We start from the raw sequence: 14,170 nt of genomic DNA, 5'->3' as shown, positions 1-14,170 counted from the left end.
TATATATATATACAGTAACCCATCATGCAGCTCTAGTGAAACGTAAATAAAGTACGATTACTGACATGTAGAAACATAAGCTCATAAAAACAAAACTTAATTATGTACTCGGTACAATTTTATTAATAGCAAATTTTAATAAATTTTATATGCCTTTAAAAATTTCTGTATTCTCTTATAACTTATTACTGATGCTACTTACTAAATCCCTACACTGTGAAAAAATGTTATGGTCAAAATTACCAGTAATTTTATCATGATGTCTTAGAGCTTGAAATAAAAACCATTTATGAGGTTAAATTTAATTTTTAGTTTTGTTTTCTCGCCGACCTGATGGCCGAGTGGTTAGCGTGCCTGACTGCGGAGCCGCCGGTCGCGGCTTCGAATCCTGCTCAGGGCATGGATTTTTCTTTCTCTCTGTGTTCTATGTCCTTTCTCCTTTGTGTGTGAATGTGACCCGCCCTATAAACGGGTTTGTGGTTGTGCGACGTGGGCGACGCTGCTCCACCGCCGTGGCTCCGCCACAGTTGCCCACTGGGTTACAAGAAGAGAGTAGCAGTTCTGGCATTTCTGTGACCAATGGGACAACCCCCAAGTGCCCGCCATTAAGAAGAAAAAAAGTTTTGTTTTTTCACTTAATACGTGGAAATAAGATATAAAATTTTGAAAATTATAATTCTCGGCAAATCGTTACCATATGAATGAAAAATAACCAAATGCCTGCTTTAAATATCATATATTTTGGTTTTATGAAGCAGAATTAGTTTGTTTTTTAATCAAAAATGTTATTACCATACTATATGGTAGAATTGCTTTCTGTGTCACAAAATTATCGAGTTAAATTAAATAGCAAATATTTTGCTTTATCTTCAACTTTTATCTCAGTTTCTTTTATGAATTGTTGTTGTTTTCCCGACAATAACAACTTATCTAATGATTGAAAATCATCCTTTTTGTTGCAATTTAAAAGTACAAGCAGCAAAAATTTCAAATTTGTGACAATGCAAATATTAATCGATTATGTTTAAATTACCTGCTCATTTACATTAAAACAACTTGAGCTTGTTTAAATTTCTTAATTTTCATCCCGCTGCCATCTTCCTTTCCTAAATTTTTCAGAATGACATAAGCGATAAAAGCAGTTTAAAAGCTTAACTCTCCAGAAACTTTGATATCAAATCATTTAGTTTCATGTAGCCTCTTTTATTGTCTTTTGGTAAAAAATTCAAAGGTAAGTAAATATTTTTATTTTAACTATTTCATTTCTATAATACCTATTACATTAGAAATACCGCATAAAATGTATATCATCACAAAGAAATTCACGGGTGAAAACATGAAAATCTCTAAATCGAATCAAACATTTTCAATTTATCCTGATTTGTTGAATTCAAATGTGTCATTTATTTTGTGTCACTTCAGGTATTTTTTCGAAGTCAAAGAAATTGTGTTCAGTTTAAAAGACTGTTTATTCTATATCAAATGAATAAAATAGATTAAAACAAACGCAAAGTCTCAATGGCACTTAGAAAAGATATGCGATGCCTATATGTTTGCGTGAGGAAGTACCAAGTATTAAAAAAACAGCTGCCAAAATAAAGTTACTTGCACTAGGAGTCGGGAAGCGGCGCCCTTATGAGGGTTCACTGATCCGCCAAACAAATATTTATGTCGCCAACGCAATCGAATCTGATTCCAACTTAAATGAGAAGTTTTAATGATATTTTTAGATAGATATTAGATTTTTAAACTCACATATTTAAATGTTCTCGGGCAGTTTTTTAGTATATTTTCAATCCAGGAAATTGTATTTGTTCAAATTCATGCTATAAAATCTTTCGATAGGGTTAATATCCCAATGATGTTTTTCTTGGAATCATTACTTGTAAATGTGCTAGTTACTAAACCAGTTGTTAAAAATTATTATGCATTTAAGTATTCTTAAAGATCTTTCATCACCCTATCTACTTAAAATTCCAATCAGAAGTTTCAGCTTTCTTAAGCTAAAATCAATCAACATTCCACTTCGTTTACCGAACTTGACACGTGGGAATATTTCCACATTCTTTAAACTCTTATAATTTCGTTGATCATGGAAACAGTTTCATTGTCTTAAACTAGCATCCCAGCTGTTGCTTAAAATTATTTCTAGAACAATAAGTTCTCAGAAGCACAGCAAGTTCAGAAGTATTACAAACTTTCTATAAACTTTTTTTGACAATGTATCCTTAACTATCTAAATTACATAATATATTATTAACATGCACAGCATTTAATTGATTAAAAATCTTTAGAGAAAGGAGATCATAGTAAACTGTTTAAAAATGTTTTAATTAAAATAAATATCTTATTTAATAAGAAATTAATATATTGTTTTAAAATATTAGACATTTAAAAAATATTTTTATGATAAAAATATATTGAAATCGTTTAGATTTACTACAATGTTTTATAAAAATTTTGTGTACAGTTATCACATCATTACTTGGTAAATAGGGCATAGTTATTGCATCTAACATTTTTCAGATTGCATATCAGGAAGAGATCAACAAATAAAAAACAAAGCGCATTAAATTTTTTTTTTGCTGATAGTGCAATATGACTGATGTTTGAATTTTAAATCATATAAATGTTAATAATAATCATTTATATTTTGTAAGTATAAAAGTTTATGCATCTAAATAACTAAAGCAACTATCTAAGTTCTGTTCATATTTTAGTATATATACGAGCAACAGCAAAGATTTTATTTTTAGCTGACCCATACTGAAATTACTAAATATTTTTAAATGAATAATTGGAAATATAAGCTCTGTTTTTTAGCATTATTAAAGAAATGATAAAAATTTCGTCAAAAAACGAAATATAAAATCAACTAACACTACGAGAGATTATTTAAAAAAAAATTAGATTTATTTTTTTTTAAAAATGAGTTAAGAAACCTTCCCTATGAATTCTAATAAAAAGCTTTAAAACCTACTTTAAAGAATAATGTAATTGAAACAAATACATAAATAATTCTTAGAATTTAATTAATCTGGTTTTTAAAGCTAAAGGCCATATTTAAGTATATAAGGTATCTCAAAAACAGCCAAAGATTTTCAAAATCAGAATGAATCAGAAGAGAAAAATTTTATTTACGTAATCTTATTTTAAGTAGCAATATGTCAAGAAGATTTGATCTAAAAGAATTCCGTTTCTTTAGTTTATCTTTCGAAGGGTATAACTCAGTTTAAATACACTATCATGCTTACAAGCTAATACTTTATATTTCACAACCGTCGTTGAACAGCCGACCCAATTTTTAGGTTTGTGACTACTATGTTCAACCCCGCAGCCTTGTAATTTTGAACCCAATCCAGAAGACAAGGAAACTCCTGGATCGAGTATTGGGAGAAATTTGTCTTCGTGGAGGACTTTTTGATAGAGCAAACCCGCATTTGCATTACATGGAGAGGAAGACCACGAGAACCTCCCATGGTTAGCCTGACCGCAAGGGGACTCTTACCCATGATCCGTCTACCATGGATATTTCACGTCAGCGCTGTGGTCAGCGCAAGCGGGATGCGGAATTCGTATCGACTGGGATTCGAACCCGGTTCACCGCATTGGAAAGCAAATTATTTATTTATTTATTTTTGCGCACTGTACGATTTGTTGTTATCTGCATAAGAAACTAAGTTTTTCTTCTGTAGTCTAAGTTCGTCAATAAATGGCACTGTTAGCTGATAAAAACTATAAAACATTGTTTTTAAACTAACCATACATACAACAACAATGGAAACGGTCTGGCATGTAGCTAAACATTGTTTTATAACGAACTTTACCCTTCAGCACGGCAGACTGTTAGCGAACTTTTGAATGTGATGAATATTAATGCATGTTAATGAATTCATCTATTAATGAAATTTAGAAATTTGGTTGAAAAAATTTTCTCTACTTAAACAGATTGCTGCAAACCATTACTTAAATCTTTCTGTTTTCCTTCAATTTACTTTTCATGTCATCTGAGTTTTTTTTTTTATCAACACCCGTAAATAATATTAAATAAAGCATTTGCTTCAGACAAGTTTTTATTGCATACGACTGAAAACTCAAATTATGACCATTATGAACTGAAATTATTTTCTCTTTTTTAGATGTTACGTTTCACAATTATTTTGGTTGTCTTAATGGGATGTGTGCATCAATTATATTCACAATCCACAGAAGCTGTGACTGCAGCCGAAATTGCAACAGAAGGTGGGAGCGTTTCAACTGAAGCTGCGACCCCAAGTCCAATGGAAATGACAACAACTGCTCCAGAAGAAGTGACAACATCTGCTCCAGAGGAAGTGACAACATCTGCTCCAGAAGAAGTGACAACCGCAGAAACAGAAACCACAACGCAAGCAGAAGAAGATGATGGGGGCTTTCTGCAGACAATTTTTGGTTACATATTTTCAGCAATCTTTTTTCCTATCACTGGTCCTTTTAATTTAATTAGAGGAGTATTCGGCTAACATGTGCTACAATTTTCACATATGACTGCAAGCAATTTAATTATAACTTTTTTATTTCTTTGAAATATGCATTATTTTTGAAAATTATTTACAGAGAAATAAAATTTTTATAAAGCGTACCTTTTTTCCCATTATTTAGCCCCTTAACGATCGATTAATTTTCAAGAAAACGGTAATAAAAGTGCCTATTTTTTTATCCCTGAAAATTATACATGTATTTGATTAGTGCTGACATCTAGTCAAAAATAAACTATCTACAATTACCTTAAAAATATCCTGGTACTGCCATCTGATGTGTAAAATGAGAAACAAAATTAGAATTAAAATGTTTCCCGGGCAAAAGAAATTAATTAGTTTGATTCCTATTGGCGCGTTACTATTGAACACTCCATTCCGGAAATATCACGGGAGCAAGAAATAGAGGGCAAAACCTCACCCCGTCATTTTCACGGGAGCGAGAATTAAGGGAGATTCATTATTTAAGTTTTGCATGACAATTTAAAAAGAAATTTATAATTTGTTCACATTAGAAAACCAAGTTTCGGTAGAATTTCTAAAACTTTTAAGATATAGAGTTGTTTCAATGTGTATAGTCAAAATATGATAAAATTTATATAACAAATAAATTTATATAATATGAAATTTCCATAGCAATATTTATTCTTTTGTATAAGCCAGTCGAAATTAAGAAAAATATTTTACAAATAAGCCTAAACTAATGTAAAAAGAGCATAAAAGAGGTCACATAAACAATCATACTATGGTTAAACATACTCTATAACAAAGAACCTTTTTCAGGGAAGGAAAATATAAGGAATTAAAAGAAAATCAACATTTAACTTAGCCATTTTCTGCTTGTTCTAACAACAAGTTACAACACGAAAAAATGGAATTGATCAATAGGTATACGGGAAAAAGCTTAATCAATCAAAGAAAACAAATTTAAAATCAAACAAAAAAAGGCAGACGAGAAACATGTATGATTAGGATGGAGTGAGAATTTCAGATGTTGCAATGTGTAGAATTTAAAAGATGATAGATGTTGCCTGCATTAACCATATTATTTGAGTTTTAAAAAATATAAAAAGATTCTCAGATGTCAAGATCGGTAAAGGAGGGGCAGTGTTGATTATTATTCTTACTATGTTGGAAGATCGTTTAGTCTCCAGATTTGATCAGATGTGTCAGGTTCTTAAGGTCAAAATTAAGGGGCATGTTCAGTTTGCCAAATATAAGCAGGACCACACTGACAAGAAATTCGGTAAAAACTACAACTATTTATGTAAGCATTAGAATTTCTAAGATTTCTGAAATCGGTAGAGCAATTAGCTTATCAATCGAATTTCACTATTTTAAAACCCTGTTGCTGACAAATAAATAACTGAGTTGTTTACCAAGTATAGTTGTTTACCTATAATAACGCGGGTGAAACATTTCATATAAATTCTGTCTTACCTACGATAGTGCTTTAAAACTTAAGGTAACGAAAAAAGGTTAGTTCTGATAAACTAGGAATAAAGCTTGAAGGTTCAAATGCTAGAAATGGATGTTTTACAAACTATCAAAATGCAAGCAAGTTATGGTAGGGTTACTTCCCATATGCATTATTCTAAGTTACCCAGCCATAATTTGTTTGTATTTTGAAAAAAATTCAGCGTTTGTTGAACAACGTGGCTTACTCTTGGTTCATCAGAACTTGCTTTTTTAGGTGCATTTAATTTTTAATTGCAAATGCAAAAAAAAAGGAGAAAAAATACGCCATGAAGCGTTTCTCTCACTTTCCCTTAAATCCTTGACATAGCATTTTAGTGCATCTACCACTACAAAAATACAATTCTCTAGTATATAAGACAGGTTAACTCGATTCTATATTGGGATACTTTTTCATAGATGAAGGTTGACATTGTCGTTAACTACTATCCTCACTTTGGTGACCTTTGGACATGATTTCAACACGTCTGCCTTGTCAGAAACTCCTACTTCGATTTGAACACGCTTACTTCGATGCATGGTCCACATTGAACAGTTGACTTGTTACTTGGGACTGTAACACTATCCACCTCCTCGCGCTGTTGCTACTCAGTTTCGATCACACACAACGTACAACGTATACACTCGACTGCTAAAGGCAACATAGGAGCGAACACGACCGTGTACATAATACAGCACTCAAAGGTACGGTGATCTTAATACAGCTCTCCCGGCTTCTCACAAATCTGTAACGAATCAACCAGTGGTATCTGTTTATCGAATTCTATCACAGCGATACTTCTGGTGGGAGAGTACTGTAGTGTGTCTACCACTAGAAAAATACAATTCCAATTCACTATATGTTAACTCAATTCTATAATGGGGTACCTTTTCATAGATGATGGATTGTCTGTAACTACCATCCCCACCACATGAAAGATGCCCCTATGTTCCAAATCAAGACGCGAAACGTCTTTGCAAGTGAGAAAATAACTCTTTGAACTAAAGTTTAATTTTCATAGATTTGAGTTTTCTCCTGCTAAAATAATTCACTACTGCTGAGTTTTCGCAATCAGAGCAAGACAGTGTATCACACTGTAGAGATGCCGGATAAAATTGAGGTAAAAAGTACCGGCATTCAGGCTGTCGGTACTTTTTACCACAAATACCATTTAACATCTGGAACATCTTACGAAACAAAAAATCTGATACACCGTAAATTATATAGTAATAATTACCCTAAAATCAATGAATAGTGTACTGTAAGAATTATGGTATAATATTTTATAGTAAAAATGAGGATTTTATGGTCGTGGATGATGCACCTGTGTTTTCATTAAGTTTTGCTTCAATTACAGCAAAATGGTGAAATAGACACATACAAGTGTAAAAGCAAAGAATAAAAAAAAATGTTTTTGATTAAAAGCATTTTGGAAATTCATTCAGCTGGAGCATTTTGGAGATAGATTGAAAAATAGCAACAGTGTTTCGAGTAATGCCCTTAAAAAAACGTTCTAACTATTTCCAACAAGGCATTTGTTGACTATCTATATCAAAGGTATATTGAGTTTCTTGGCGATTTCTTTGAATGTCAATAAAAATGCTTCCTTCATTTAAACTATTCACCGGATGTTTTGAAAGAAACTTCAATATTAAAGAAAGGCTACAGGAGTTTGTTTTATTTATTTGTAGAAAGAAGCACTATAAAAAAATAGCAACTTACAGTGTTTAAGATTAAATTATATTTTCTTTTTCTTGTTAGAATTTTCTTTATTTATTTATTTGCAATCAGTAACTTGAGTTTAGAATGTAGTGTACAAATGAATGAAAGTACAACACAACCAACGTTTTAAGTATATATTTTAACACGTTCATTGCAGGATAAGGCGTAAACGCGAGAAGAAATTTTTCCCTACATTTGTTGTCAACAACACAGATCAAGTAGGATGCATTTGAGGGGGGTGAGCTGTTATCGATAATGTCAACCTTCGTCTATGTAAAGGTACCCCAACATAGAATCGAAATATTATGTCTTATATACTAGTGAATTGGGATTGTATTTTTGTTGTGGTAGATGCACTACCGTACTCCCCCACCAGAATTACATCTATGATAGAATTCGATGAGTGGATACCACTAGTTGATTCATTGCTGTTCTGTGAGAAGCAGGGAGAGCTGTATTAAGATCACGATTGTGGTCGCTCCTATGCTGCCATTAGCACTCGAGTGAATATGTTGTACGTTGCGTGCGATCGAAACTGAGTAGCAACAGCACGAGGAGGTGGATAATGTCGCAGTTACAAGTAGCAAGTCTACTGCTCAATATGTGGACCATCCATCGAAGTAGGCGTGTTCTGATCGAAGTGAGAGTTGCTGTCAAGATAGAGAGAGAGAGAGAGGGAGGGAGGGGGGGAGAGAGAGAGAGAGAGAGAGAGAGAAATCCGGCATTGTATAGACCAGTGGTTTCCAAACTTGATGTTACTACGCCTCCCTTAAAAATATTTAATCATTTGGCGCCCCCCCTGAAGATTTCATTAAATAAAAACACAAACATTTTTAGTCTTATAAAATTTATTCATTCAAACTAATGGAAAACGATATTTTAATATTGTTTTTAATGAGATGGATGTGCTTGTCTATTAGCACAAAGTTTATCAAATCTTGGTGTTTGTGACGATATAGCTACTCGTAGCTCTTTTTCTACAACTAAACGAGCTCGATATTTGGATTTCATTGCAGCCAAGGCAGAAAATCCCGTTTCGCATAAATATGATGTTGCGAACGGCAGCAGTACTTTCAAAGCTTTGTTTGACAAAGTGTTATATTCTGTATGAAGATTCAACCAGAATTGAACCAGAGATACAGTCTGAAATTTATGTTTTAATGTAGTATCACAAGATAATTCAATCAATTTTTCTTTTTCAATACTTGTCAATCCAAATTCATCATCTTCTTCGTCGATAAATGGATTCTGTATCCACGCAAACTTTGTAAAATCAAGATCACCAAAATAATTCGAAAATTGAAGCAACAAACCATTCAAGTGTTCCACAAAGAGATTTTTGTTTGCTTCTATGTTATCTCGGGCGCATAAATTTAAACGTGGAAACATGTCAATCTTATTTTTTTGCAAATTTGATTTCCATAGCTCCACTTTTTTAATAAATGCTTTCACTTTGTCTTTTTGTATAAGCAAATGCATTTGCGGTCCTTGCATTGATTTATTAAGAACACTCAATTTTTCAAAAATGTCAACCAAATATGTAAGTTTAACGATAAAATTATCATCCCTAAACATATTGCCGTCTTCATTATGATTTTCCTCGAGAAACATAGCAATTTCTTCTTTGAGTTCAAGTACCCTTTGAATCACTTTTGCACGAGATAGCCAGCGCACTTCACAATAGTACAGAAGTGACGTGTAATTAGCTCGCATATCTTCACACAGTTTTGCGAACAACCTTGCTTTTAATGGACTGTTTTTTATGTAATTTATAACTTTCGTTACTTTTGCAAAAACATTGTTAAGTTCCTCGCTTATAGTTTTTGATACGAGAGCTGCTCTGTGGAGCATGCAGTGCTTCCAGAGAACCTCAGGTGTTTTCATTTTAACTAGTGTTTGAAGACCAGTTTTGTGTCCCGCCATTGATTGTGCACCGTCAGTACAGAGCCCAATGCAATTATTCCACATTATGTCGTTCTCATTAAAAAATCTGTCTATTATTTTGAAAATTTCATTGGATGTGGCTCTGTCAGGAATTGGTTTGCAAAATAAGATATCTTCAATTATATTAGTATCGTCAACATATCGAACATATGCAATTAAATGTGCGTCTTTAGCTACATCAGTAGCTTCATCTACTTGTATGGCGAATTTTGAAGTACGCATTCGAGAAACTAATTGGTCACAAAGATCTTCAGATATATCATCAATTCTTCTGCCAATTGTATTATCAGCAAGCGGTATTTGTCGCAGCTGATTCGCATAAGATTGGCCAAACATTGTTTTGACCATATCAATAGCTGCTGGCAAAACTAAGGTTTCTGCTATTGTGTGGGGTTTTTTACATTGCGCGATTCTGTACGACACTAGGTATGATGCTAGTAATGCATTTGATGGAATATGAACAATTTTTTTGAAATTTTGCTTGTTTTTAGATAACTCATCCAATTTTCTTTGAAAAAATTCTTGGGGCTTACCAACGTATTCAGAATGAATAGTTTCAAGGTGCCGTTTCAATTTGCCGGGTCTCATACTATCAGCAGCCAAAACTTTTGAACACAACAAACACATTGGTTTTTCCACATTATCGTTAATAATATTAGTAAATCCGAACGATAAATAGGATAAGTCGTATTTCCTTGTCTTGGGAGTTCTTCCTTCCTGTTCCTTGTGGCTTGTATTCCCACTACTTGTGCCAACATCAGAATCTTCATTATTAGTGGATTTTCGCTTATATCCTATCAAAAACTTATCCATTTGTCTGGAAATATTAGGAATAATATTATATTATTCTAAAAAAATAAAACTATTAAATATTTAAAAAAAAAATAGAGCGTGGAGTCCCTCCGCGCGGAAGAAGTGAAACATCGTAATGTGGAAATGAAAATAGGAAGGGGTAGAAATTGATTTTTAGTGAAATCATATTGTTTCTTTAAGACAAACTTTATTAGCATTGCTTACAATTTACAATTGATCGCATCTTTTAATTATCATTTTCTACGCGCATGCGTTCAAGTGCCATGCATTCACTCTCGCTCTGTCTCTTTCTATTCCCCCTCCCCACGAGCGTCGAACGTTTAACACAACAGTGCTTTCATACCCCCTCCATGGTAGCGTTAAACGTTTAACGCAACCTTGTTGAAAGTCGCATTAGAAGTTTCACTCATAAAATAAAAACCGGCAAAAATAAAAATAAAAACATAGAAAAATAAGTATCTAAAGCAGAGTATCTATGTGCATCAAAGTATTTTTTAATTGTATTTAATAAAAAAAATATACTTATTAACTTTTTAACTTTTAACTTTTTTTAACTTTTAACTTATTAACTTTGTTTCATTTTAAAATTTTTTCGCTTATTAAAAAAATATTAATAATAAAATATATTTTTTTTAAAAAATTATAACAAGGTCAGCTTATTTCTAAATGCTCTAAATTTCAGTAAGGTATTCTTGGCGAATTTTAAAAAAAATATCGCTTTGTTTTCTTTAACGCCAATACCTACTATGTTTTTCTCTCACCTCGTGCGCTCAACGAACGTAAAGAGAAATCTAGTTTCCATGACAACGGTAGCGTTAAACGTTTAACGCAACCTTGTAGGAAGTCGCATTAGAAGTTTCACTTCAATATAACTATTAAATTACTTACTATTATGATCAGTGGGCAATCACGTCAATAACAATAGAAACACAACCTAGCACTGCTGAACCAATTAAATATTAGCTGTGACACGAAACAAATTAGTGAGCTAAACGTGCGTCGATCTTTTCTGGATGTGTGGCATCCAGTGGCGTCAGTGCGCGCGCATCTGGCTTTTGTTAAGTTGTGTCGGTCGCCAAATTAGTGTCGCCAAATTAACGACGGCCTTGGTTCAAAAGATTTACCGGGGTCTAGGACGTCTAGGTATATGGATGCTAAGTTACGAAATGTTTAGTTGAACTATGCGCGATAAAGCACGATGGTATTTTTTCATTTATTCTCTCATGTTTTACATAGAAAACTTTAGCAGTAATTTGGAAAATTGTTCACTGTGACTAATTTTCGCGGCTCCCTTTAGACTAGTCCGCGCCTCCCAGTTTGGAAAACGCTGGTATAGACTGCCTAAAATTAGCCGGCAAAGTATGCAATGATTTATATTTCACACATTGCCTAGGCATTCTATAGAATGCCAAATACTATTTAGGAAAAGTATGAAATAAGCATCCTGATGAAGTTATTATATAAATGATGTGCATGTTACTGTGAATGACAGAAATCGGTGTTTGTTGACTTTCACCGGTGAATGTTGACAATCAAATAGTCGCTTTGGTGAATGTCCGAAATATTTATTACATCCGATTTTATATTAATTTATTCGTGGATATAATTACATTTATTCGATATTTTAATACTTAATGACGATAGATTACATTTATTCGATATTTTAATACTTACTGACGATAGATTAGAAGAAACATCAGTGTTTGGTGTATCGGTCAAATGTATACCGGGCAATTGCACTGAACCTTAAAAAAACATCAGTGTCGGATATACCGGGCATATGTATAACGGCAATGGCCCTTAACTAGATCTAGTATGACTAGACCTTTGGTAAATATCCGAAATATATACTAGATCTAGTTAAGTGCCACTGCCCGGTATACATTTGCCCGGCATACCCTACACTGATGTTTTTTTAAGGTTCAGTGCTATTGCCGGGTATACATTTGCCCGGTATATCCTACACTGATTTTTTTTCAAGGTCAAGTGCCACTGCCCAGTATACATTTGTCCGATACTCCAAACACTGATGTTTCTACCACTCTATCATCAATAAGTATTAAAATATCGAATAAATGTAATTATATCGACGAATAAATTAATATCAAATCAGATGTAATAAATATTTCGGACATTTACCGAAGCGACTATGTGATTGTCGACATTCACCGGTGAAAGTCAACAACCACCGATTTCGGTCATTCGCAGTAACATGCACATCATTTACATAATAACCTCATCAGGACGTTTATTTCATACTAGCCTAAATAGCATTTGGCATTCTATAGAATGCCTAGGGAAAGTATGCAATACTTCTCACATTTCATACTTTGCCTAAAAACATCCGGCATTCTATACAATGCCTAGACATTCTATACAATGCCGGCGTTTCATACTTTGCCGGTAACATATACATTTCATTCACTTGAAATTCAGTTCAGTTCGTTATACTTTTGGAAGAAGATTACAGAAATGCATTGATGATATATTGAAGTTTACAGGTTCGTCAGGGCATGAACTACTGTACTTGAACCTAGTATGTTGACTCACTTTACACGGAGGGAAATATTCTGGAAAAATTACAGTATTATATGGTAATGACTTTCTGCTAAAAGAAAACCAAAATATACGGCATCTAAATCCTTCCTTTGGTAATGTTATCGTTCATATGGTAAAAGTTTATCGGTAAATTCTGATTTTCAAAATTATATTTCTTTCTAACACACATTTAGTAACGAAACGAAAAAGAAAGGAAAAATGTAACCGAATAAATGGTTTTTATGCCATGATCTAAGGTATCGTGATAAAATTAGTGAATTTTACGACATTCACCATATTTTATCACGTTATAAATCCATATTTTTCTGTTAATTCTACCAAATTCATAATCAAAGCGCTTTGTCAAAAATATATTGCCATATATCTAAATTATTATACATTAAAATCCATATATACTATTTAGTAATAGAAACCTAAATTATTATTTTAATAATAATTTGTATTTTTTCCGGATTATTTGGTGTTTATTATTATGTAAATCAGTGATTCTCAACCTGTGGGGCGCGCCCCCCTAGGGGGGCGCGAGCACACTAGAGGGGTGGCGCTAGAATATTCAAGAGAAAATATTATTTAAAAAAAATTGATTAACTGTATGAAAGGAAGGCGCACTAACACATAGAAAGCAAAATACATTTCGACATATTTAATGACTTATTAAATTGAAACAACTTATTGAATCAAAACTTAAGGTAATGAGCCAAAGATGGCATTGCTTTGAGGATTTTTCCTAATTTCCTGGTTCAGTCTGTGTGGCTGAAATTTTTTTTGTAACATCTTACACCTATCTCTAATATATATCACGTATACTTTTAATTGTAAAATAAAATTTCATTTATTTTATAGTACAATTTCAAAATTGTAGCTTCTGCGCCTAAAGTTTCCTACAGGTTCCAAAGGTGAGCCATATATTGAAATCACTTTTTCACTTACGCAAATTATCCTTAGAAAAAACATTTAGACTGGCAAACGTCTTTTAAAAAGGCACTTTAAGTGTCTTGTTGGTAGGAACAAGTTTCCCGATTTTGAAAAAGATATTTGTTTTTTCAGAGTGTATAATTTGTTTATTGATTTTACATTGATAGTTCTTGTGTGAAGTCACTAGCGATTCTTTTAATCTTTATTACTGAGTTAATTTTTTCAAAAGGATTAACTAACAAGA

The 14,170-nt window shown here is 32.8% G+C and overlaps 1 protein-coding gene across 1 annotated transcript; it reads right to left on the bottom strand.

Annotated features, from left to right (window-relative positions):
* Positions 1 to 8,586: 8,586 nt before the first annotated feature.
* On the bottom strand, positions 8,587 to 10,452 carry LOC107450432 (SCAN domain-containing protein 3-like). Its single transcript, XM_043046540.2, has one exon. It carries the CDS (start codon positions 10,450 to 10,452, stop codon positions 8,587 to 8,589), a length of 1,866 nt encoding a protein of 621 aa, XP_042902474.1.
* Between the last annotated feature and the right edge of the window lie 3,718 nt (positions 10,453 to 14,170).

This window comes from Parasteatoda tepidariorum, chromosome 8 (genome assembly GCF_043381705.1).
Source record: "Parasteatoda tepidariorum isolate YZ-2023 chromosome 8, CAS_Ptep_4.0, whole genome shotgun sequence".
In the NCBI taxonomy this organism is placed as follows: domain Eukaryota; kingdom Metazoa; phylum Arthropoda; class Arachnida; order Araneae; family Theridiidae; genus Parasteatoda; species Parasteatoda tepidariorum.
Note: the sequence above shows the minus strand (reverse complement) of the source record. Positions and strands in the feature narration are given on the sequence as shown.